Genomic DNA, 27116 nt, shown 5'->3' on the forward strand with positions numbered 1-27116 from the left:
GAAGAAAAACATTTTGTGAATACAAATATAAGATGTTCATCATGAGCGTGGTCTCAATTCCATACGAAGGAGAAAGAGATAGGCTATTATACCACATGCAGACTTCATAGCTAATTACATACATGTAACATTACATTTCCCACCTCAAATGCATTTCATTTACTTCTAAGCTCCTTATGTTTCAGTATCCAAGAGAATTTGTTAAACTTTACTTTTAATGTAGTTACTGGGGAAAAAAAAACGTTGTCTTTTCAAAGCTACTTTCCTACCTGATTAAGTTTCTTCCATAGGCTGAGAATAGGTGAAAGTTCAGCTGACCATATTTCTCTGTCAAATTTGCAGCCAGCACTTACTGACCTGCTCAGGATCCGAAGCTGTGAAATGACCTGAGCATTGGGAAAACAAAGGCAGATCATGAAGAAGAATAAATAAAAATGTACAAAAATGCAAGGAGCAAATACTTTCTAATTTATCTATGGACTACACTTTTCTGCATACTTAATTACTAATCATCATCTATTAAAACACAGGCAATATCCATATACAAACATATACCTGAGCCTCATTCACATTAAGCTCAAATCAAAAACCTTCCTTTATTTTTCTTATCATATTCACTGCCTGTGTTCAACTGTAATTTAAAAACTAATGAGGTGTATAATTCAATCAAAATCCTCTTTTCCACATAACCTACAGAAAGAAGCTTGAGCTAAAAAATATCAGTAACACAACAGAATACATACTAGACATATACAGTACGTATCAGGCAACAAAACTCCAAGAGAATTATAATAAATTCATTCCCATCTCCCATGGTTCTCTTTCTTAGCTCTTCTTGCTCGCTCAGATTAGTTAAATGTGTATTTACTCACTTAGAAAATCATTTCTCTTTATAAATGAGTAAATACACTTTTAAGTAATTAAAAGAATAACTACCAAACTCTCAGAAAGAAGGGGAGCTCTTAGTTTATCAAATCCAGCTGATTCTTCTTATTAGCAATCCTGGAAACTCCAAACAAACTGATAAAATATATGCATATGTTCTTAAGGAGATACTGCAATAAAACTTATACAGAGAAAAAGCAGTGTGCCCCTTAAGCAGGGATATTTGAAGTACGTTAAGTAAATTTCAGTTACTGTTCACAGAATGTTTTTTGCAAGACATGTTATAGAAAGACTTACTCTTACTCTTATACTTGACTTCAAAGTACTAAGCTTGACAATACAAATTTTGTTAATTGGTCAAAAGGATTGGATTATTTAATTGGTAGCATATTAAATGAAGCTGTATCTGCTGAGTTTTGACTTACTTTCTTTTGTTGAAAAAAATACAGTGAAGTAACACATCCTATGAAGCACTACAAGATGGTTCTACACTAAACTCTAACATTTATATATACTCTAACATTTGTAACAGTTACTATAGTTTATACTTGCTAAACGTCTCACAAGACACAAATCCAAATATTAAGATGAATGCATTATAAACTACAAGTATATATAAAATATATTGTATAATACATAAACCTATTTTTAGAATAACATGTTTTAAGATACTTTTAGATAAGCTAAAATAGTACTGATAAATAATAAGGTAATTCTAAAAAAAAAAAGCATTTTTTAGTTCCAACAGAAATGAAAATATGATCTGTTCTCCTTGAGAATTCTGCATACTCAGTGATTCTTCCAGATCTCACAGAAGATGAACAGTTCCCTCCATGGGAGCTGTACTCATCTCTAGGCAAAACAAATAAGTTTATACATAACAAATATGATTTTCATGGGAGTCATAGAAAGGACAAAAATAGGCCTAAGATGTGGCAGGGCAGAAACGTGCACACACTGGTTGAGTGCCTGGAGTGAAGACCTTGACACAGATGAAAAAGGGAATGTGATTAGCCATCTGAATTTAAGGACAAAAAGTAACTTTTGGGATGAGGGAGGTCACTGTGCATAGTCACTTAAATCGAATTTCCCACAGACAAGCGCAAAAACATCACAGCTACCTTTAAGCATTTACTTAAAAGGATGTAAATCACCAAGATTGCTACCTTTTCGTTCCTACATATCCAACAGACAGATCTTAAGCGGGCTACACCATTCTTCAGAACTCCTGCCTATTGTGTAAATACTCATATAGACGGGTCTATCTTGTAGAATTTAGATTGAAGTTTTTTATTTTCTGAAAACCTAATTTTACACCTCAAGGAGTAGTCAGCTCCTCTCACTACATTACAATATGTGAGGTGCTATCAACAGGTCATCTTACAATCAGTTACCTAGTCTACAATAAAATCCATCATGCCTTAAACATGATGGTTCCATGATCACAAAGAGAGCCTTGGAAGTGACCAGACCCAGATGCAGACATCTAGATCTTTTGCAGTCTATTTTGGACAGGTACAAAGCAGACAGACATAGTTACAATACTAAGCAATCTGAAAATCTAATCATATTTGTATCAAAGTGGATATTCAAAATCATAATATTTTTTACAATACCTAACCTTTGAATGCTTACCTTTGTAATCTCAATGTATTCTTTTAATACATATATTAACATTCTTAAAACCCTTGTATGTTGTACAAGTACAGTTAGAAAACACATCTAAATATTTTGAATATATGAGAAATTGGGGGAAAATTACCATAAAAAAGGATATATACTCCACAAAAGTATGAGAGGATGGAAATAAAAGCAATCAAAATGTAAAAGCAATCACAGAAATGGTTTGGTCATGGATGGGTAAGAAGGTTATTCAAAACCACAAATCTTTCTAGGAACTGCCTGTTTTAAGTAAGAGAAAATAATCATCTAACTATTTAAAGGAAAATTGATAGAGTAATTAATTTGTGAATAGAGCATCTAAAAACTATGGACAGTACACAGAAACTATTACCAAATACTTTTGTTCCTCCTTAGTGGAAAATTCATATATTGTATGTTTTTCTTGCATTGTCATCTTAGAAGAATGTAAATTGTATATATTAGTAAAGGTGGGGTTGTCGAGATTAAAATGTCAATATTTGTTTGCCCTGTTATTAAAATTAATTGAGTACCTCAGCCTTTTCATCTATTTCATGCTTCATGGGTTTCTCTGGATATATGCTGTCATATTATTGACTACTGCATTATAGTATGAGAAAATATATTTAGAGAAATTAAAAGAGAGAATGAAGACTATGGATAACAATAAAGATAATGAGTGAACCCATGTGGCTTTGTATGGAATGACTAGAAAGTCATGTTAGATTTGAAAATGGAAGAAAAAAGGAAGAAAAAAAGTAAAAATAAAAATCAAGAAATGCCAAGATTTTAACATTTCCTCCTCTGGAAGTGTGATAAAAACATAATTCCAGGACCACAAAATCAATTTCTGTTCTCTACTGATCTAGAACATGAAGAGAGTCTTGTCTTTGGTAATTCACAGGAAAAGTTGGTACTTCACAAACACACTATATAATAAAAACAGACATATATCTAAGCGTTGTACTTATTTCATAAAGAATCTACTGTAACCATTATACAACAAAGTCAAACTTCACATGTGGAATTATAATTTGAAAAAGAGGAATGAAATAAAGCCAACAACGTATTGTGAAATTCTCTGTCACTCAATTGGAAAAAAAAAATCTAGGATAAATAATTCCTGAACTAAGCATGATAACTGTTCTAGGAATAAAAAACAGAACAGATTTGCCAAGATCTTTTTTTTTTTTTCTCCCCACAACTATGGAGCAGATAAAAGGATTTTTATTTCTGAAAAGAAAGGTAACAAACTTTTCTCAGTAAATCTATAGGAAATATCAAAGCAGATACACTACTGCCATCTACCAGTTTTAAAGGGCTTTGGTCTTAGCACAGAAACCACTTCTATATTTCATTTCTCTGAGTGAAAAAACATATCCCTTTATAGAGCTGTTCAAATAAATATTTCTATTTTTATAAGACTTCACAGTTTAAACCAAAAAAGGAAGTGGTAATGCAGTCATCTTGGTAAACATTGGCAAAGTAGTAACTCAGGGCACTGTGACTATTTCTTTCTTGACCACAGTCTGTCAAAGCAGGGAACAGATTTCAGTCTGATATGCCTCCTGACAGAACTAAACACTTCCATATTGTTCCTTGTAATCTGAGTGCAGTTACCCAAGGCACTGTATAAGTAACCTAAGACTGAGCTGCTAATAAAGCTTTCCCAATTTTCAGACTCGGTGTGCTGCTTGCTTCTCTGCACAGTCCCTGGAGATTGTTTGGATGAGGGTCCTTTAACAGCATTCAGAGGTGTATCGTTCAAACTGCATGCGGATGCATTAGAACACCACAGGTATGTGATCTGTTGTTCCCTGGAGGTCACCTCAGTATTGTTAATTCACTCAAAAATGATTTCAATTAAGACTGGATGGTTTTCAGAGCTACATTTTTTTAAATTAAAATACAAAGTGAAAGAGAGTAAGACACTGACATCACCAACATATTGTTTTAAATAGAAAAGGACCATATACTTTAGACATCCAGAAGATACTTCTGTAAAGAAAGAGATTCAATACAGGAGGAAAAGAAAATCAGGATGACTCTACAGATGAACTACACAACTCAACTACTGACCTAGCCAGTTTTGCAGCGGCACCTTCTCTGAAAGAACAGCTGGGAAATTTTGCTATGTAGAGGTCCCCACGAACCATTATTACCTGGAGAACACCATGCTAAAAGGAAGGTCAGAAGGATGTAGGCTCATTACACACTCTGAAAAATGTAAGAAATCTGGAAAAATGCAGCTTGTTCTTAGAACAGAGACAGCATTCTCACATACAGAGCACCAATACAGTCTCATATACACAGTGCTAATTCTATGGGAATTGGTAAATTTTCATGTAGTAGTCTGCACTGATGCAGTGCAATGGCAGAGGGTTATGTTTTCCACTGTGGGTTCCATTCTGTTCTGTGGCAAAGAATGCCTTTCATGCAGCACCATAGGTATATGCAAAATGCTTCCCATATTTCAAAAATTCTTTTTGGTACTCAAATTGCTCAATTACAGGATAATAATAAATACAATTTGGCCTTACTCATCTATTTCTGCTAGAGCCTATTAGTCATATATTTGTGATGTGAGATGCATTTAATAAATGTCAGTAATTATGTGCTCTGCACAGCTAACACAAGAGAAAAATTTAAAATTATTTCTAAAAAATAGCTTTATGTTCATCCTGACATCAATTTCAATAATCTAACAAGTTCAGAATAATTTCAATTGCATACTTTTTGATAATCGTGCCCATATTACTCTATGCACTATGACTAGAATTATGGGGAAGCGGTAGATAGATATAAAATTAGGTACTAATGTTCACAATCTTTTTAAGGATCTAGAGTTTGAAAAGGAAAATCTATTGAAAAAAGGACAAGAAGCTACAGCTGTTACTGCATTACAACTGCACTTCAGTAATTAATTGCAAACCACAGCCCCACTATTCTCTATATAATAAAATATTGCAGTTACAGATATGATTCGGTATTAGCTGACTTGGGTAATACAAGCAGTGGAGACCAGGTTATAAGGTCAAGTATGCTTCAGCAGTCTCACAGTTGCAGGTGTCCTTGTACACTTGGAACATCTTGTCTCTGTTGCCGTCATTTGCAAGGTAAAAGCCAGAACTGGAACTGTGCTATTAAACAATACATACAAACAATATCTGCAAGAATCTGGGAAGAAGAGGTATGGAATTCAGCACTGACTTGCTGAAAATGGAAATGGTTAAAGGTTTTCTTCAGAAAAAGCTGAATATAAGAACCAAAGGATAAGGTGCTGTTTTACTGAAGTCAAAGGGATTATTGCAATTACATTTAATGAGGCAAGATACACTTCATGTTTTCTGACCTTGGTTCACATTTGCTTGCCTTACTTGATTGTTTTTACACTGTTTTCCACTAGTAGTCTGCTATTCATTTTAACTCTGCAAGTATACTCCACAAAATAAAAAAGAGCAATAACAAAAGGTAATAAAGTTTTTCCACAAAAATATCCAATTTTCAAGCACAGGCAAAATAGCAATTGTAATTCTTTTAAATAAACACTTCATTTAGCAGTGATGCTAAGGTATGATGAGCTACTTGTATTAAGTTTATGTGGCAAGGTTGAAGTAGCAGTGCAGAGGCTGCAGGGGTGGCTCAGTGGGCAGCACCCAGCGCTGCCCCATGTCAGAGTAGAGCAGCTCCAACTGCTCCCACAGGGACCCACTGGGCAGAGCTGAGCCGTGAGCGACACTGGATGTGCCTCTGGGAGAGCGGATTGGAGGGAGGGAATCAGTGCTGTGCAACTGCAGTTGGGAGAGAGGGGTGAGAGATGGGGCAGAAGCAGCTCTGCAGCCCCCAAGGTCAGCGTGGGAGGGCAGGAGGCGATTAATAAAATTCCTTTTACATTTCTTAGCTTATACTGAGAAAATTATCAATGCCTCTAAGACAAACATGCTTTAAGATGACTGAATTTTCACTTTCTCTTCATAAACCCTTCAATTTTAAATTACTTACTTACATATGAAATGAAATTATGATAACTGTACTTGGATTGTTACAACTCTCGGTGGAGAAATAGAGTAACAACTGTGTTTCAATTTGTGTCTGATTAGTATCATCTAGTTCTTCAAACAGTCCAGCATCCCATTTCTGCATAACAAACACCCTGCTAGTTACAGCAGTCCTCTGAAATGGCCATTAAAATGCTCATTATACTATTCTTACAAATACTGTTCACATTATTACAGAGCTTCCTCTAAAGAAATACATACTTCCAAACAATGGTTCAGACCTTTATTTTAGGTGCTTATCTAGAATGGCACAAACTATTTCCTGTACCGCTTGTCTTTCACTAGGAGCACGCAAAACCACATAAAATTAAGATGAGGTGGCTAATATTACTTATGTGATTATTTATGTGTTATGAATTGAACATGCACTTTTTTTTTTTTTAGAAAAATAGAACAAATAACAATTGAAGATCTGGCTTTGGATCAGGGTTATCATGATTTTCTGTCAAATAATCTAAACATTAAAAAAAAAATATAGATCACATGAGTTTATTCCAACATTCTTCAATTTCATTTTTTCTCTCTAGGAAATTATTGGCAATAATTCACAAAAATTTGCAGGTATGCTGCAAGTCCAGCACTGAACAAGACAGCTCTTAATTGCTTTTCCAAGGTGTAAAATATATAGAGAGGGGCCTGAATACTTCAGGGTGGAAATATCATAAACACTGTTTTGTTGAAGACATTTCATTATTATTCTATTAAAATTACAATAAAGGATGAAATAAGTTCATAAGTATTCATAATACAGACAAATATAGTCCTGAAAATAAGAGAACATCATGGAATCAAGAGACTTCTCTTTAGAAGGGTGACTCGAGAAAGATCCAACCTGTAGGCCCATTTCATCCACAGGAAAAATTCACACAGTCCAATATACTTTTCTAATCACTGATATAGGCTATACTGGGACATGAAACCATCAGAATATAGATCAATATGCAAGCAAAACCACCGCGTTTATCAGATTACAAGAAAGGAGCATAACATTAACCTAGAGGTAGGGCATTTGTTAAGCATGAGGAAAGCAGACTTGCAGCTGTGCACACAATCTCTACCTGGCATAAAACAAACAGAATGAGCTACGATGACGTGTAGCTGAACTGTCAGCTGAGTTGTTTTCTACTGTTTTGCAGAGGGAACATAGCAAGAGACATGAGATTATTCACAGTCATATTCAAGCTAAGAGAAGTTGTGTCAAGGGCATGTTGTAATAGTAGGTGAGGCAGAATCACAGCGAACTCTAGAAATCCAGTTGTTTTAGCTACACAAAGCAACTGAAAATAAAAACCAGAAAAATCCTGTATGTTGGAAAGACCACATGCATACTTAAGTCAAATACTTTCTTAAAACGAAGATCACTGGTAGCAGTATGCATACACCATTAACACTGAATTGTACTACAGAACATCATAAGACAGTTTCTAACAATTTTATTAGTAATGATTAATATTAAAATCATACAGTTAGTGCTATTCAGCTCTTAAATTAGAATTGAAGATCCCTGATGGGGAAGAAAAAAAAACAAGCTGTGAATACGTTCAGTAGTTGCATGCTTACTGAAAACAGTCTGTTTGTTTTCACTGCTGCGTTTTAGCCTTACCCAAACACTACTAGCAGTGAAGTAGAAGGTTACAGAAGAGAACTCTGCATAACTGCAAAATGCTGCACTGTGCTGCAGCAGATTTCTACTACAGCAGAAAAATGTGATGCTACAGTAACACAAACTATCATTCCTATACATAAAGAGAAGTTGTGGATGCCCCATCCCTGGAGGCATTCAAGGCCAGGCTGGATGTGGCTCTGGGCAGCCTGGTCTGGTGGTTGGCAACCCTGCACATAGCAGGGGGGTTGAAACTAGATGATCACTATGGTCCTTTTCAACCCAGGCCATTCTATGAATCTATGAAAAATGAATACTATTCATGGGAAGTCTATAAGAAATATACATTTCTATTATCTAAGTGTTCTGCCTTAAGTAGTGGAATAAATTGATAAAAATAAAATGAGATTTATTTTAAAATAATTACATTAGTTTAACTTCACAGTTAGTAAAATAGATCACAGTATTGATCTATTTTTAATATTTATCTTGAAAGATTTTGAAACAATAAAAGGTTTCAGAATAGACTTAGATCAATGGACATATGAATGGTTTCAGAGATTTAAAATAATCACGCAGATGAGGAAAGTAAAAAATTTCTGTGAGTTGGTTTAAAGAAAGTGACATCAAATTATGCATGTTTTAAGAAAACTTCTTCTAATCCTGAACTTGGTGGAGTAGACAGTACAGCTCTGCATAAGAAATAAGTTGTCAATAAAAATATAGACTGAGAAAGAATAAAGTCTAGTAGATGAGAAACATACGGGATAGAAGATAAGTATTTATAAGAGAATACACCACATATTTAGCACAGACTTTGTGAATCATGGGACCAAGTTATCAGATTTAGTCTTTCCACTCTTGGTGACATAGTGCCTGAGGTGGTTGCAATTTATTTCTTGCTTCCATATTCATTCAATACTTTTTTGCTTTGGCTTGCTACAGGATACATGCCAAAAAAAAGAAAAAACCAAACTCAACATATGGAAGGCATTTCTGTTATCTCACATTACAAACCACAGAATCATCTAAAACTACCTAACTGACAGAAATGGAATGGGGGTTCCAATTTACTTAATTCTTATTAATTTCCCTATAACTTTTCCCTATAAAAGACAGCATGCTAGAGCTTTTCAGAAAATTGATAGGATTCTTGATATACAGACTAGGTCACTTCACAGCTCAAACATTAGTTTCACAATCCGATCAATTTTTATGTTACCTGACACAATTAATTCACCAGTCAAATATATTGTTCTAATCACTAAAGATTTGTACTGCTTAACTGCACTAACATAGTAATAGTGTACTCTCAGCCACAGTTTCTTCAACAGAAAAACAATGACATGAAAAATTATACGACAAAAATTGAATAGTGCAAATTTAGAGCAAATACTAGAGCTAAAATTACTGAAAGAAACAAGAGGTGGATGAACTTACTTTCAACTGCCTAATTTTCACTCAGGCTGAGGTAAAGACACTTCTCAGTCAAACTCCTCCAAGCCTAAGGGCTAAATAACTTAATGTTATAGACAAGCAGATACATAGGGACCTCCAGGAGATCAATATTCTACTGCATTAGGGTATGCTAGCAATGGGAATCAGTTGCTTGCATCCTGACTACTGTCAATTTGGGTCTGACTTCCCACTGCTGCTACAAAAAATGTATTCCCTTGGGTCCTGTGTCACATCTAGGAGCTCCTAGTAGATGTCCTAAATATAGATCACCTCATATTGTCCATTCCTAGACCAAGAAGTCATGATGAGAACAAAAGAGGCACTCAATATTTTCCTGGTCCACAAAAGTTGGTAAAAGCAGCTGTCCAAGAGCATTTGTTTGCTGTTTCATTAATACCAGCCAGTAAAATGGATGACCTGGCTCATTCAACCAAGCTGGAGATCTACATACAACTCTAAAACATAGGTGAAAAATTTTTGATCATCATTGCCTATCATTCAGACACTAAGATAATTAGATTCTCACATTTTACACTGCTATTTATATCTGAACTAGACTGAAATCAAATGATAGCTGACAACACATGAATATGATATAGAGATCTCTTTATCTTTATATTGCTACAGCAATAGCAGGAATATTCAAGTAACTTTTTGAAACTAAGACCTACAAAGTCCTTGGAATTTACTTTTCACTATGCTCCTCTCCCCACCCTTCCCCTCAAACTTTCATATTTCTTATCAGAAAGATAGACTTCTGACTACTGGCAGAATTCTTTAGAAGTGCTCTCTGTCAGAAAAACCAAATTGTTACCCATATTCTTTTTGCTAAATGACTTCATTGGAATTTGCTGACTAAAACTAAAACTTTAACTGCTAAACAGCAGTTGTTGTAAAAGCTATCTCGCTGACATGAACTAGATAAACAATATATGTAAGACCATTGAAATTATTTATGTAAGTGAATACTGAAAACTGAATTAAATCATTGTAAATTCCTTCAAGAATTTGTCATTTATTTAAGTCCTAAACCATTTGCTTTGAAAATAAGGATCCGAAACAGCTCAGATTATTTATTTCAGTAATAATGCTAAAACGATCTTGGCTAAGTTGTAAACAAGGATACTTGACAAGGTGCTGGGCTACACATATCCATACGCAGATTCTAAATGTAAAATAGAGATAAATAGCTGGAAAGTATGTATCACATTCACAAGTCAGCAAACGTATTCTAAAAAGAAAACCTAGAAGTTTATTGAAATACTCCTAATTCACGTGTACTCGACTGGTCAAATGTATAATGCATTTAAAAGTCCAAGATCAAATCAAAATTCACTTGATGTCTTTTTGACAGAGGACACATCTAAACTCATACTTTCCTTTTAGCTTCTATGTTCTATATACAAACCTTATGAATGGTTATACTTTTCTCTCTGAAGATTTAGGTCAACACACTCAGAAACGACTGAAGCTTAATAAACCCAAGGTTAAGCCAAGAACTGGTTTGTAAAACAAAGATATGTAAATAAAACATCTCTTTACTAATAAAGATGATCCCAGAAATGTAAAACTGCAGGAAGTGTCAACCAAGAACTTAATTATTGAATACATTCTGTTCTGAAGCTCAGTATCTCCCAGAGATCCATCATGGGAATGTATAGCACAGTTTAAGCATAAACGAAGGATAGTGAAACATGCTGGTATGGAGCAATCTCATTGATAAGCAAATGCTGTATGATATGTTTCTTCTGTTTTTTTAATCACTTTATAATAAATAGTATATTTTTTATAAACATATAAAAAGCATAAAATCCATTTCATAAACATAATACATCTTTATAAAGGTAACGTATTTCTGCCTTGCAGACTGTTTGAAGTTAAAATGAAAAGCTTTTTCCATCATGACAAAAGAGTTTCTACGGAGTCTGCTTTGATGTATTCATATGTAGGCTCATAATGTCTGTATAATAATACAGACTTACAATAAATAAGCAAACAATTTCATTTGAAAGAAATACTTAAGAATGTCTTGCTACTGACAATTTCATACAATTCTAATCTATATGCAAGATACCTATGGAGTTTATTTTGGAAGTTTCTTTTATGTTATAAAATTGTAGCTGTTACTATAAAAAAATATTCTACAGATAAGAGTCAACATAGTCCAAAAATCCTTCCATTTAGCCTGTCAATCTTACGGAAATTCAAATTTATGGAAAGGTGATTGGATTCTACAGCTTGTATTAGAGACAGAAAATATTCAGAGGTAAATGAAAAATGTATTTTTACCTGGGAACTGATCATACGTTGTGATGAACGAGCAATATTAGCAGGTAGACCAAAAAAGTCAGGTTTATCATCTTCTGGAAGGCTTTCAATAATATGACGATAATCCTACATTTAAAGAAAACATAAAATACACATAACTGAGAGAACTTTTTTGTTTACTTCACAAAAATAACTGTGAAAAGAATTTAATTAAATGCACTGTATGACACTGATTAAAATGCATACAGTATGTATAGAGTACAGGTATCTTAGTGATTTCATTTTAATTTTTTTCTTTTTATTTATTAACAATACATATTTTTTAACAATGTTTCCATTCTAAAAGTACAAAGAGCAATTAAAAGCAAGCTCAATGACAATATAAAACAGAAAAAAAGATTTTAGCATTTGGAATGTTAATAGTAGAGAGCAAACAGATTTATATAATAAAGAACACACTTTTATATAAAGCTCTATAAGGATTTTATTATCACTCATAAATAGTGAAATAATAAGATAAAAATGGGTCTGCATGATGACTGGATATGAAAAATAGTGTCCACAGAGGTTCTACACTCATAATCACTAGTGAGACTTCTCACACAAAACAGAAAGAGGCCTTGTAGCCAAAGGTAGACTAATGATGGCAGATATGTGACCCTAAACACAAAAAAAATTTGGTGTTTAACATCTGTATCCCATTGCATTGGATCATCTGCATTTGAAATGGATACTGAACACATCCAAACATATGCTCTTCTTTATCACTGCAAGGAATTTCAGCGAGTGCTTGCAGGATCAGGTCTAATGTGAGTGTGATTTACTAGGACATGTAATCTCTAAACTAAGATTTCAGTAGTGGCAGATCTATCCACTGAACACCCAGGAACCACTATTTAGTAAGATTATTATTCCAATTATTTGAAGTAAAAAAACTTATTTTCAAAACTTTATTTTTCTATTAATCAAAGCTACTTGAAGAAAATTATTTACATATTTAAAGACATTAAGATACTTAAAACTGTAAGTATAGAAGTCTTACACAAACAATCATATAAAAAATTTAAAACTATTAACTGCAGTACAGGTAAAAATAAAGGTTGACCATATTACCTAGTGCAACAGAGACCAGCCTCATTTATTTCTTTGCTCTTTACAATATTACATCAGCACTTCCATAGAAAATATCATATTTAAAATAAACAAATAAAAAACCCTCAAAATCTAAGCAGTCAGAATCCAGGAAGAGAACATCAAACAATAGTAATTTATTTTCACTGCAATAATGCTGTTTATATCAAATCATACTATATGGTGGTCTAGCGTGGAGTTCAACGTTAAAATGCAAATGAATCTTAATAACAATAACAACAGCAGTAAGTGGAAGGACAGGGAGATATCAGCTCTTCAGAATCTATTGAATTCCCTCCTGAATACTAAAGGAGAATTAGAATTTATTTCTGTCCCCAAATAAAATGTCATACAGCATCCACAGCATGGTAACAAATTACATGAGAGCACTGACAAATTTTGTAAATTAGGAGATAAATCCATATTCTGCCATTATGTTAATATACTAAGTAATGCAAAAATTTAATAATGTTCTTGTCATAAAATGAGACAATTTCTTTCATTCAGTTCTTCACAGCTTTGCATCAAAGTCCATCCAGGTATCATAAGATAATGAGACAGAACAGTTCTGAAAACTTAGGAATCACCCATCCCACGCAACAGAAGTCTCACATAAATAAAGATATCTTTATATTGTATCTCTGGATTTCTTTGTGAATATAATGATTCTTCAAAATAACATACTTCAGTTTGTGTATCATATGACTGAAGATGTGTACTTACCAAAATACTGCAAGAATTTGGTAAAGAGATTGAATGCAGGAAACTAGTCATCTTCCTGCCTCTAGCATTAAAATTGCCAATGACATTTGAATTGAAAAGCTGCTCCAAGTAGGACCGAAGAACCTTCATATCAAAGTAATTATCGATGCGGCCTCCATAAATTGCATTTTCAAACAAGCCATGAACAAATTCCCACTGAAAATCTTTGGATCCTATAAATATATCAGTAATAGTTTTCTATCAATTACCACTGCATCACTAGCATTTCTTCCAATCACCACAGTTCTTAAGTGAAAAGGAAAATTACAGAAACATCAAATAATTCATTTCAAATTCATTTCAAATAAATCATTTCTTGCAGTCTCATACATAAAATAAACCAAAATCAGATCATGCACTGAAAAATTCACTGGAAACATCAACTTCCAAACAAAAAAGGTTCAAGATAGGTACTTTTTAAAGAATTATAAACAGCATTTCACGCAGTACTTAAAACTAAGTATGTTACAGTTATGCTTCCTGGTCAAGTTGCTTTTCAAATTCCATTTTTCTGGCTTAGCAATATTTCCTTATTTCAATTAATTTATTTTATCGCCTTTTTACAACAGTTGACCTAAATAGCTATACTGATACGCTGTAGCTTTCTAGAGCAGGTAAAAGTTTGATCAAATGAGTACTTCTTAAAAATCTCCTGACAAAAAGGAAGCAGCAATTATTTTAAGTAGTTTTTAGGTTTTGTTTTGTAGTAACTAGCACACTCCAAGTACTTGATCATTCCCTCAAAAGAAAAGATATCTTCACAGCAACAGGTATAAACAGGTTAATGATTTTAACTGACAGTTAATGACTCTTTGTATGACTGTATGTTTCAAGTTTGTGTAACTAAGTTCCAGTTCCAGAAGTGTTAAATCTCATTTAAGTCAAAGATCACAAACTGTATCTAAACATCAGTTCCTAACTTTACTTTGAAATTATATAAAATGTAAATAATCAAGTATGATTAAGAATGTACTAAGTTACTTAACAGAACAATGGAGTGTTTTACATCTTAACAATGCCCAGAGAGGTGTCCTCTGAGACATTCAATGTCAGGCTGAATGGGGCTCTGAGCAACCTGATCTAGCTGTAGAGGGGGGTTCATTGCAAGGGGGTTGGACTAGATGACTTTTCAAGGTCCCTTCCGACTCAGTTAATTTCATCACAAAAGAGCACATGCTCCATTAATTCATTCAACAAATGGAAGAGTTCAAACTGGAAAGGGATGGAGACAGATGACTGAAGCTTCCAGGCATTCCTGTATTTCTCATATTTCCTCTTAACTTGGGAAGTAAAGCAGAATAGTTTTGGCAGTCATGTGTTTGTATTTGCAAGAGCCATCCACAACTGTTCCAGTGAAGATTCAAATGTAAAATTTAAATATGTACAACTTATATTTTAAGCAGAACGACCCCACTGCAATCAATCATGCAAAATAAGTGATCTATAAAAATTACTGTGAAAGTTTTAAATATGATAAAGAATTCTAAATGAGAAACCTTAAGAAGTGTTAGGCTACAGAAATAAAGAACATTCCTTCAGAAGTGACTTACCCTCAAAGAGTCTATCAATAATGTCAAAACCAGCACGGAGATCAGATAAAGAAAATTCATAAAACTTGGTCCAACCCTGACATTTTAAAAGAAATGCCAAGAACTCAATTAGTTACAAGATTTTAATAAATAGGTTTGATTATCCAAATACAGCCTGCTTTATACTAATATCAACTCACTCCTTATTTCATGTCACTTCTCTACTGTCAAAGAAAAAATATACTGAGAAAAACAATAACTGCTACTATTTCAGCAAAATGTTGACATGCACATTTTGACCACTGTCATTTTATACTCCAATTCTGTTCTTGGTGGCATTAGTCTTTGCATAGCATGAAAGTACTGTGCATGGCTCACAAAAGCCTTTCAATGTAAATAAGTACGTACAAGTAAATATTGGTACATGATAAAGGAAATCCAGACATCAGTCCCCCAGTGCTGTAACTTCTTACGGCTGTACCTTTGTATTTGAATGAAATCTTAATAACAAATGCATGTGAGATTAGTGTATTTTCAGATTAAGATTGCAGCTGCCTCACAGATCACAATCAAGGTATCAGTCAGTCACCTTGAAGGTCATAAACAGGCAAGATGCTGAAGTCTTTCAACAGTTTTAAAATGCCTTTTTGAAAGATCTGCTTATAGACTGAAGAGTTTATTGGCCAGGACTAACTGCAGTTCAGCAATGTCAGGATGATAGAATCACCACTAAATCTATGCGAGATAAACAGAGTTATAGTAGAAGTAAGGAGAAAGCACTAACCCTGTCCTGTGCCTGTTTGAAAGTTATTGGCAAATTAACAGTAATTTGAACAAAGGCAAATGAGAGATCATATATTTAATTGGTACTTCAATGATTTTCAACTATTCTTCTTCTTGAACAGCATATTCAAAGTTCGTTCCAGTTAGAGGGAAACAACTCTATAATTCATAAAGTCAAAACTAACAAAAGAAGTCTTAAACATTCCAGGCTCTGTCAGAACAAATCTCTTGGATGACAGGTTAATTTCACCACAAGTCTAATTAAAATAAACCAGACACAAAATAGTTTGTTGGGTTTATTTTCTCCTCTTTTTCCTGCTTAGCTTAAGCATCTGTAGCCAGAAAAAAAACATTTTCTTTAAACAAAAACTTATCTAAGGAAAAAACATGTTACAGTCTCTGAAAACCATTATAATCCTCTCAAGAAACAAGTAAATTCTCTTGTTCTTCCATCTCTCTGAATAGGATTGCTATGCAGAAAGAATAGTAAATATTACATTCTCCTTTTTACTGAAGGAGGAATATTTATGACTTCCACACAGTCCTAAACAGTTTTTTTTTTCCTATCCTAAACAAAAAGAATTCAAAAGATATTCTCCATGGGACCTCACTCCTGCATCATTAGCACACAGATCACACAATATCTCCACACAGAGACTGGCAATTTTCAGAAGGACAAGAATTTAGACTACCAAGATTTTATTTTTAAATTAATTCAAAGAAAGCCATAAAGGTAGGCACCAGAAGTATCAAAGTTTTTCTCATCTCTGAATGTGATCCAATATATATCTGATGAAAAACAATTCTAAGTATAAAAGCTAAAAATAAACAGGGACAAATTTTTAAAAGTCAGCAAAAAAGAATTACCTGAGGAATGTAATTTCTTCTTTCTTGGCATACAGCATGAAACCATGCTAAACAAAAGAGAGAATGGGCTCGAGACAAATTTCCCTTTTTATTAATTTGTTCAGGTGTCCAAGATTCATAGGTTCGTAGGAGGTTCTTCTTGAGGCCTGGAGGTGCCTGCGCAGGAAAAAACCATCCCTTTGTTGTAAACAACTGATACTTTCAAGTTCTATTTTCTTAAGTTTCAGGTTATCACACAATTAAGTTATAGTTTATGACTAGTATTTTAGCAAATAATATTTAACATGAAAAAAATCTGCCTGACAGAATTATAGTCTGAATCAATTGTTAGGAGGACCAAACTACAGGAGTACAAGTTAGTGAAATGAGTGCTAATTGATCAACTAAGTAAATATAAAATAAATTCTTTTTTTTTTTTTCCCCACGCACAAGAGCTTATCTTCTGTTTTTAGAAGCTCAACTACTAATTACTATTTCTGTGATCCGAGCCATCTGACCTTATGCCATGCCAGCATTCTTAGTTAGTTATTGTAGAGCAGATATGTATGATAAAACATCAGTCCTCTGATTTAAGTAGTGTTTATTTACAACCAGTAAAAAAAAGCAATAGGTAGCCTGTATATAATAACAAAGATTATTTAAAAGTAAAAACAATTAAATAGATACCTAGACAATGCAATACAAATGTCACAATAAAATTTTAAAGACATTAATATTAGTTTTTCATATCTATAAGATTTTTTAAAATACTGTTTGCTAAAAGGATTACTGTAAATAGAACAAGGTTTGTAAAAGTCTTTAAAAAGCTGAATATATTATCTGATTGAAACGTCAATAGAAAACAGTTATTTAAATAGTGCACATTACCTACACATAGGTCTATCTAAATAAATAGTTTACTAAGTGTCAAAATTGATTCTTTTAAAACATTCAGTAAAAGCTTTCTAAACAGATCTTACTTCACAGGTTATTTTCAGACTTGACTGAAGCAAAATTGGAGTGAATTTTGGATGAACTTCAGTAGTAAGCCAAAGGCGAAAGTTTGGTTGAGGCTGCAGTGTATTCAGTTCCTGCCAAAGAGATGTTATATATTGAGGTAGGATGTCCAGTTTGTTTTCTATTTAATACACAGAACAGTATTTATAAAATGATAACTTGAATTGAAAAATTATGCGTGTCTAAAAATTTTTAGCTGCTTTTTGTAAGTAAGTTTACTCAAAATACATGTTGTTCCTGTACTTTCTATATGCCTGCTAAGCTCAGCTTCATCCTGGATGTGTCAAAATATTTACAGCTCTCTCCCATATTCTAAACTCAGAGCAAAACAGCAGCTCTTTATTTCTCTTAAGTAAAGAACACCAAAATACTGGATCTCAAAAGGAAAAGGCTTGGACTATGAGTCGTGTATCAACAACAGAACTCAATGAATTTCAGCACCTGCACAGCTATGTAAATTTCTGGTTTCTTTTTGTTGCTGGATTTTTTTTTTATTATTATTTATTTGTATGTGTAGTTGTTACATGCATCCTTCCTTTATCATGATTCATAGAAAACTCTGAATAGAAAAACAGTTTTAAGAAAATAAATATTGTTAAATGCTATTTCAAATACAAAGATTTCACAAAACATTATGTAATTACTGATGTATCAAGGCATACATTTTCACACATGCTTTATGTACGAAGCTCGCAAAGTTGCTTAACAATTGCCTTGAGAACAGTCAGCTGTTTTGTATAAGAGCTTTGAGAGAGCTATACTTCAATAAACTCTAGCAGATTTCCTTAAAATCCATTCAGTTCGATAACTTCTAAGACTTAATCATAAGAAACTTCTGATACATATCCACATGCACTTACAAGGTTTGATGTTTTATTCTTATAATTAGTTAGAAGCTTACAAACACTTCCTAACAGTTCACTACCGTGCTCAGGGTAGATGAAACATATCAGTATTACCTTGCTTTGCCTTTCTATTTTTCCAAAACAGATCATAGAATCATAGAATGGTCTGGGTTGAAAAGGACCACAAAGATCATTGAGTTTCAACCCCCCTGCTATGTGCAGGGTCACCAACCACCAGAACAGGCTGCCCAGAGCCACATCCAGCCTGGCCTTGAATGCCTGCAGGGATGGGGCATCCACAGCCTCCTTGGGCAACCTGTTCCAGGGTGTCACCACCCTCTGAGTGAAAAACTTCCTCCTAATATCTAACCTAAACCTCCCCTGTCTCAGTTTAAAATCATTCCCTCTTGTCCTATCACTACCCACCTTCATAAACAACCATTCCACCTCCTGTTTATAAGCTCCCTTCAAGTTCTGATACCTTTAAGGTCTATCTATGCCATATGGTCCTTATCTGATAGAACTAGACTCCAAGCTTATGTGCGTGGAGCACACCTCATGCATGAACTACACTAACAGGACAAGTAAGGCAGAAGTTACTACTATTAATAAGCATTTCTTTACCTTGTTTTATGAATGACACAGTATCATACAAGTTGTTTTGACCTAACTAGCAAGTCAATTATTTCAGATACAGTATGTTCTTTTAAAAAATAGTCATTCTAATTTCAAATTAGCATAAACCTTATAGTTGCTGAAACACAAATTACCCTTACAAATAACAAGAATTAACAACAAAGGTGGAGAAGCAAAAAAAAAATATATATATATATATTTTTATGAACTTTTATTTTAAAATGTTGTTATTTAAATAATAAAAAAAAGCATTCATGTACTGATAGTTCAGCAAACGTTGACAGTATCCCATAATGTATAGGAAATTCTAACAGGAGCATTTGTTCAGTCACTGAGACAGAAACACTCTACATTGTATGAAATCAAAGCAACCACACAAAGTTGCTTAGATCTGAAGCTCATGACTCAGAAACCTGCTAAGGTTTATTTTTTTTATTTAAAACATCACCATGTAAATGCATGATGTTTCAGAACTGCCTAATAAGTTTCCAACAGAAAGACACTCTTGGACTAATTACCCTTACCTTTTCTAATACAGGAAGCCAAGGTATGACAAGATGCAGATTCTTTAAACACAGCCATTCTCCGTTGCGTGCACATTCTTTCAAAGTCTGAATAGCTAGGTCAGCCTGACCTTGGCCCATTGCAATCTGAGAAGAAAAATAACTCTTTGTATCAGGAATTCATCATGCTCATTTAAATACAAAATTGGAAAAATTCATGAAAGTACAATTTTTTCTTCGCAACATATGTAATCTGAACATCTTAAGAAATAACACCCATAGTCTTTTATCATAGAATCATAGAATGGCCTGGGTTGAAAAGGACCACAATGATCACTTAGTTTCAACCCCCTGCTATGTGCAGGGTCACCAACCACCAGACCAGGCTGCCCAGAGCCACATCCAGCCTGGCCCTGAATGCCTCCAGGGATGGGGCATCCACAACCTCCTTGGGCAACCTGTTCCAGCGCATCACCATCCTCTAGGCCTTTTTTCTTACTGTCCTCTTTGTAGGTACTGAAAGGCTGTTATTATGTCACCTAATGATATCTCTGCTGCCAAGGCACAGGCTGGTTCATGTTCAGCTTCTTGTCCACAAAAACCCTCCGGATGTTTTTTGCAGAGCTTCTTCCCAACCAGTCAGTTCACTGCCTGCAGCACTACAAGGGGTTCTTACTATCCAGCGGTAGGATTTTGCTCTTCCTTCTTGTTGAGTTTTGTAAGGTTTCCTTCAGTAAAGGAAAGCTAACAACACTTGTGAGCCCATTGCTTCGTGGGAAAGGGCACCTAGTGACAAGGGTCATGGAAAAGGCTGAGGTACTCAATGTCTTTTTAGCCTGAGTCTTTATTGTCAAGGCTTGTTCCCAGACCTCTCAGGTTTCCCAGACCTACTAGTAGGAGTGAAGCATTACTTATGTACAGATAGATTCAGGAATCACAGAACACATTTAGAAACATGTAAGTCCAGGGCAAGGTACATAGAATGCATTATAGAGTGCTGGGGGGAGGAGCAGTGAATGTCACTGCAGGGCTACCTGCAATCATCTAAAAGTAACACTGATTTGAGGTGCTTCCTGATAAAAAAGCAAACATCACATCTATCTTCAAAAAGGATAAGGAGGAGGAAGAACTATCTAATTACAGGCCAGTCAGCCTCAACTTAGTGCTTGGGAAGATTCCCGTGCAAGCCCTCTTTGAAGCGATTTCCTGCACGGTTGACCTTAAACATTATTTTAAACAGACATGAAATAAAAGAGTTTGGTTCAGGAACTCCCATCAGCAACTTATTAGTTAACATTTACTTGTAAAATTCTTCAAAATACCAAAACACTCATAAACACTTAACAACTTATTTATATTTTCTGTTGAAGAAAGAAATGTTCATGTTCTATAACTACAGGTAATTACGAAGTCCAGTTTACGCTGGGTTTTGTTTCATATTTTGATTATTCCACCCGAAAAGCAATAATACTTACAGCTGTCAGTTGTCAGTTTTTATTACTGTATTGTACCAAAAAATATGTAAAATTGAACATAGCAAACAGTGGGTTTTAATAATTATTCTCATCTAAGGCTGACCTGATGGTAGCACTCAGTATCTCTTTCAACACTGGCAAGTTCTTGCAATTCTTGAGAAGGATCAGCACCAGGAGAAATAATTATCAATATAGGCTCAGTTTCCAGAGTCTCTTTATACAGACGTTTCAGATTCAGAGGTGATGGAGACAATTCTTTTATTCCTATAGTTAGAAACATCATGTAAAGAAAGTGACTACACTGAATGGAGTGCTCTTCAGAAGATTTTTCCTATTATTCAAATAAAATCAACTAGCAAACTGCTGGGATATATAGTATTTCTTCAATGCATAAAGACCGATACTGTTTTTGCTCTTGTTTTAATTTGATCTACAATTCATACAAAAAACCATTTTTGGTGTACAAATCAGCAGTATAAATGGATAATGAAAATTTTAACTGTTGTATAACACTGAAGTATACATTGTAGTAGGTCCTGGCATACCAGAGTCAGCAGATCAAAAAATTGACCAAAAAATTCTGTCAGTAACATATTGCTTAAGAAAAGCATAGTTAAATTGTCATGTACAGCTGTACAAACACAAACAATTCAAATGTCAGGATCTGAGTTAGGAAAACATAAAGCCTAAAATCTTCAAAATACATCACACCTATAATCTTTAAATTGAGGAACTGCATAACTTGCAAGCAATACAAATATATTAATAAATAAACCTTTGCAATACCTCCAAAGTCAAGAAATTACGATGCATTTTCAGAAAACTGTTTCAGTACAGATTTGTGATGTTTTTATGTCTTTTCTTGACATATATCATTCATCATTGCTGAAAACAAGATGCTAGACAAACATCTCTTCTTCACTTGTTCAGTTATCCTTAGGTTCCTATTCATAAGGCTGCTTAGCTTCTACTGACAGATTGTAAAATAAAACACAGCCAAAATAAACCAGTGTCTGATGGCAATGCTGTTACTCTTCAGCAGTGCAAATAGATGCACCCAGGTTCCTGAGAAGCTACACTGATCGGCTCTGATATTTTAAATAATTATGTGTCAACTGGTGACTACAGCTTGGCCTTGCTTTAACAGAGAAATACAATAAAAAGCTATGATTGGGCAATAGATTGGAATATGTTCGTGTGCAACTTCAGTTACTGTAGTAACACATTTAATGCTGTTAACTATGCTAATTTAAAAAAAGAGCCATTCTAAATGAGTAACTGCTTAGCCAAATATGTTATAGCATTCGTGAGATGCATCACTTAAGAAAATGAATACAGTGCAAGTACTATTAACAGTTTGGATGTTAGAAAGTTGAGCACAGTGTTTTGAGAAAGTGCAGTGCTCAAGAATCCCTTCAAAGAATACGTCAGTGATTTTAAAATCACTGAGCTTCATAAACCAGTAAAAGCACTTTGTAACAATACTTTATGAAGACAAAACCAGAAAATCCAGAGTTTAAATTTTACAACTTAGCAATTCCATATGAACCATAAAGTAAAAGTTTTTGACATTAAAAAAAAAAAGATTTAATGATTTAATTGTTGTGTGAAAGCACTCTAGTGAAAAATGAACTTACCTAGGGCTTTACATGCAAAAAGAGCCATAGCACTCTGCAGCCTGTCTGGTCTAAGAGCTTGGACCACAAGTACCTTAAAATAAAATATATTCATGGAAAATGAATTTATAAAGGTATAACGTAAAAACCAACAAAGCAAAACTCTTCAAAGAAAACATTTTTTTTTTTTAAACTTTGCTCATCAGTAGTTTTCCCTAAAGATATACAGCTATTTGATCATTCTTTCCCAAGATAACCTAATATTATAATTCTTTTTAAAGTACTTTTTTCATTGAATAGAATTGGGAGGATAGTACTACATCTAATGTCTATTTCTAAGGTAAAACATTTTCTATCGTGTTTCAGAATGTTTCATGTGGGTAACTAGAATAACAGAAAGTAAACTTATCTTTATACTGCTATGCCAATATATGATTTTATACATATAATGCCAACCTCTGCAATTCTGTGATTCTGTGAAATACTTGCTTTGTTAAGAATTAAGTATGTAATATGCTGATTATTATAGATGTATTCTCCAATAGGTATTTTTTATGACAACACATTGCACACATAAGAATAATAGTTTGGCATTTCATCAAATCAAACACGTGACTCAGAAACACCCATTTGCATTATGGTTCTTTATAAATTCTGTGAACAGTGTTTTAGAAATTCTCTAAACAGCCGAACAGAGGACACTTAATAGCTACCAAGATGAAATTGCATTGCCTTAGGCGTAATCCCTTTCTTAGACCCAAAAATCTTCAATTTACATGAGTGTCTTTCTTCAAGGGAGAAATGACAGCAACTTTTGAGAATAAGTAATGACAACAACTTTTCCATAAACGCAAGAGGAATAACATTTTTGTCTTCCTGAGAAGGATCCTATCAGTGAAGAAGAAACCTAACTCTCCAACATTACTGGTGAGCTCCTTAATCAAGCTTTCAGGAAGAGTAGAATTTCATGGCTGATTTTCTAGAAAGCAGTGGCTGATACAGCACTTTCTTTGTTTTCAGTCAAGTGCGTTTGCATTTCATGATGATCTAAATTAATATGCTTGGCAAGCTGAGAAATTCTGCAATAACAAAGCAAGCATGAAAGAATTTTGATACCTACTCAGAAAATTTCTTCTATGAATATTAATAAAAAACCTGTTACTTTGCCATTCTCAGCTGCAGCCAATACACTAACACAAAAAAAGACTCAGGTAGGAGAGAACTATATACATATTACAGGAAAAAAAAAAATCCATAATAAACTAGCTGAGCTATAAGACAAAGACAAAATAGATGTTGTCCCTGCTTACAATTCAACCACGTTTTCAGCCTAAATTTTTTAGATGTAAAACTTATTTGCAATACTGAAATCACAATTCATTTTAAATAATTTAATACAGAATGTTACCTGCTGAAATAAAGAAATTCTTTTTACAATAGCAGATGGGAAGTCTTGCTCACACACAGAGCTCTGAGAAAAAGTGCGCCACAAACCTTCATCTTCTAAACCAAGAGTCTGATAGAGACATGGGAGAGAAGTCTACAAAACAAACAACATATAATAAAGAAGAGTAATCATTTGGACGTTGTATATTTTCAGTAATTTATGAATACCACTGTGACTTTAAAACCTGTAAAATACTGGTGCGTTTCATAAAAATCCTATCAATTTTCATTTTGGAGTTCAAGAATAAAAGGTTAGAATTTAAAACTTGTTTATCTACTTCCTGCAACTGCTAAGTCGGTATTTGCAATAGTTTTGTTTTTAAACTTCAAGGCTCCTTGTTTTTCAGCTCTGGGCTTAACTCAATGCTATTCTTTTCCTTAAATCATGATCAGGTTCTTCTTCTGTCTACCACTGAAACTATCACACTTTTTTTTTTTTCTTTTTTTAACCCTAACAATCATGTTTGCCACACTGTTGCAATTGCTCCTGATCCCTGATGAAGCGAAAGTAAAAACAAACAATTGTCAATTCAGCAACAACAAAAATCCTTCCCAGAGACTGTTCAGGGTTTTCTTTCTTGCTGCTGAGCTGCATGGAGGACAAGAATCTAAGCTAGCATTTCTAAGACCATTATTTTCATTTAGTTGTTCTTTAATCAAAAGACTTCAATTATAACTGTGGCAGGATTAGAATTAGGATTAATCAAGGCAATTAAGTGTTGTGTTGTTTTAATATGAAATTGCTTGATTTATGCAATTAAAATCTCTGAAATATTTCTGTTTGCATGAAAATCTGTTAAGTAAAAAATTAGTTTCACAATTAAAGGCCCATTTTAATATATAAAGTGGTTTCTGAGAAGATACGATATAAGAGAAACCTGTAACTTAGTATTATTAGCAATTTTTCTTTTCTAAAATTTTCTATTTATACAAATTGTAATTCTTTGGGTGAGCTTAAAATATACTAATCTAGGATCACACATTCATAATTTCGAATTTGGTTTCAAATGGGTCCGTAATAGACCATATTTTATAGAACACACAATAAACATTTTACAATAACAAAATGCTTCCTCTTGATGGTACTTGAGTCCAAATTACAATCACTTTTAAGTTCAATGTAAACTACCATGTGATATATATACCTTCAAAGATGCCACTGCATAGGCTCGCTCCTGTTCTATCCAAGAAGGAATCTGGTCATAAACACTTCTTTTTGAATCCTTATTGAAACAAATTTGATATATAAGTTATACAATTTTTTTTTGGAAACATCATATTCAATAGAAAGACAAGAAAACCCACTTTTAATAAAAAGAGCGTTCATAATAGAAACATAACACCTATTCATTTGCTGAATTCAAAAATGGTATAGCAAAACAAAAACTACCAGTAAGTTGAGATACAATGTCCACAGCAACTTTGCTTAACTACTTGACCCCCAAATATTTCATCATTCAGTTCATCCATGTCACTCCTCAACTCTAAGAATTTTTTTATATATTGAGAACAAGTGACCCAAAAGAATGACCATTTTCATATACACTCTGAGCAAGTGACATAAAAAAAATCTCCTTTTCACTTAATCACAGTCATGAAAAGGATAGCTCTTTAAATGAAGGGCAGCTCTGGGGTAATTTACCAGGCAAAATACCATGCTAGACACCTCTGCACTAGCAAATTTTGGCCAAAGCTTTATGCTTCTGCTTCTAAGTTGGATGGAAGCAGAAAATTCTAAGGACAAACAACAATATTGCCTGAAGTCCAGAGGAATCTCTCTCATAAGGAAGATCGCTATTCAAAAATGGACAACAGCACTATATGAATGAATACTGTACCCCTGTTCCCACATATTTCCAGAAGTGTACAGCAGAACTAGAAAATATGTATAAAAGTGGAAAATGATGATGAAAACTATGGAATAATTAATACAGCCTCTTCAATTAGGAAAAACTGACAGCTAATAGGTTATACAAAGTATCTAGAAGTTACAAAAGACATAAGGATAATGAGTATCTTTTTAAAGACAAAACCAGTAAAATAAGATTAGCAACAACAGACTAAAACAAACAAACAGAAAACACTAAAGGAGATAGCTCTTAAATTAATGTGCACATGGAACTCCTTGCTGCAGAGCTCTGTGAATGCTCTTATACAGAATTAAAAGTGATTAGATAAATTAGTGGAAGACAAAACCAAGAGCTATTAAATATAACCAATCCCCTGGAGCTTATCCCCTGGGAATATTTGGATGGAGCATCACCATATACGTGACTTCACATTCTTTAATGAGTTTCTGACCATTTGTGGGATACAAAATCTTGATAACGTGGACATGCCTGAACAATAGAATGGCCTGGACTGGAAGGGACCTTGAAGACTAAAAAAACTAACAACCCCCTGATGTGGGCTAGCTGCCACCCACCAGCTGAGGCTGCCTAGGGCCCCATCCAACCTGGCCTTGAACACCTCCAGGGATGGGGCACCACAGCTCTCTAGGCAGCTGTGCAGGGCCTCATCACCTTAACAGTGAAAAATTTCCCCCTGCCATCCTAACCTAAATTAACCTAAACCTAAATTTATCCTCTTATAGTTTAAAAAATTAAAAGTTTAA

The 27116-nt window shown here is 34.0% G+C and overlaps 1 protein-coding gene across 1 annotated transcript in view; it reads right to left on the reverse strand.

Annotated features, from left to right (window-relative positions):
* Window positions 1-27116, reverse strand: part of LOC104917612 (cytoplasmic dynein 2 heavy chain 1-like) — a 63620-nt gene that overhangs the window by 34672 nt on the left and 1832 nt on the right. Inside the window, exons 2-12 of the mRNA XM_019612082.2 lie at window positions 25648-25725; window positions 24465-24596; window positions 23078-23150; window positions 21544-21704; window positions 19987-20112; window positions 17945-18055; window positions 16986-17141; window positions 15357-15432; window positions 13768-13979; window positions 11935-12039; window positions 270-386 (exon numbers count right to left, since the gene is read on the reverse strand). Of these exons, the coding sequence (XP_019467627.1) occupies window positions 270-386; window positions 11935-12039; window positions 13768-13979; window positions 15357-15432; window positions 16986-17141; window positions 17945-18055; window positions 19987-20112; window positions 21544-21704; window positions 23078-23150; window positions 24465-24596; window positions 25648-25725 (1347 nt within the window). The remainder of the gene's footprint in view (window positions 1-269; window positions 387-11934; window positions 12040-13767; window positions 13980-15356; window positions 15433-16985; window positions 17142-17944; window positions 18056-19986; window positions 20113-21543; window positions 21705-23077; window positions 23151-24464; window positions 24597-25647; window positions 25726-27116) is intronic.

The sequence above is a fragment of the Meleagris gallopavo genome, chromosome 1 (assembly GCF_000146605.3).
Source record: "Meleagris gallopavo isolate NT-WF06-2002-E0010 breed Aviagen turkey brand Nicholas breeding stock chromosome 1, Turkey_5.1, whole genome shotgun sequence".
Classification (NCBI taxonomy): Eukaryota; Metazoa; Chordata; class Aves; order Galliformes; family Phasianidae; genus Meleagris; species Meleagris gallopavo.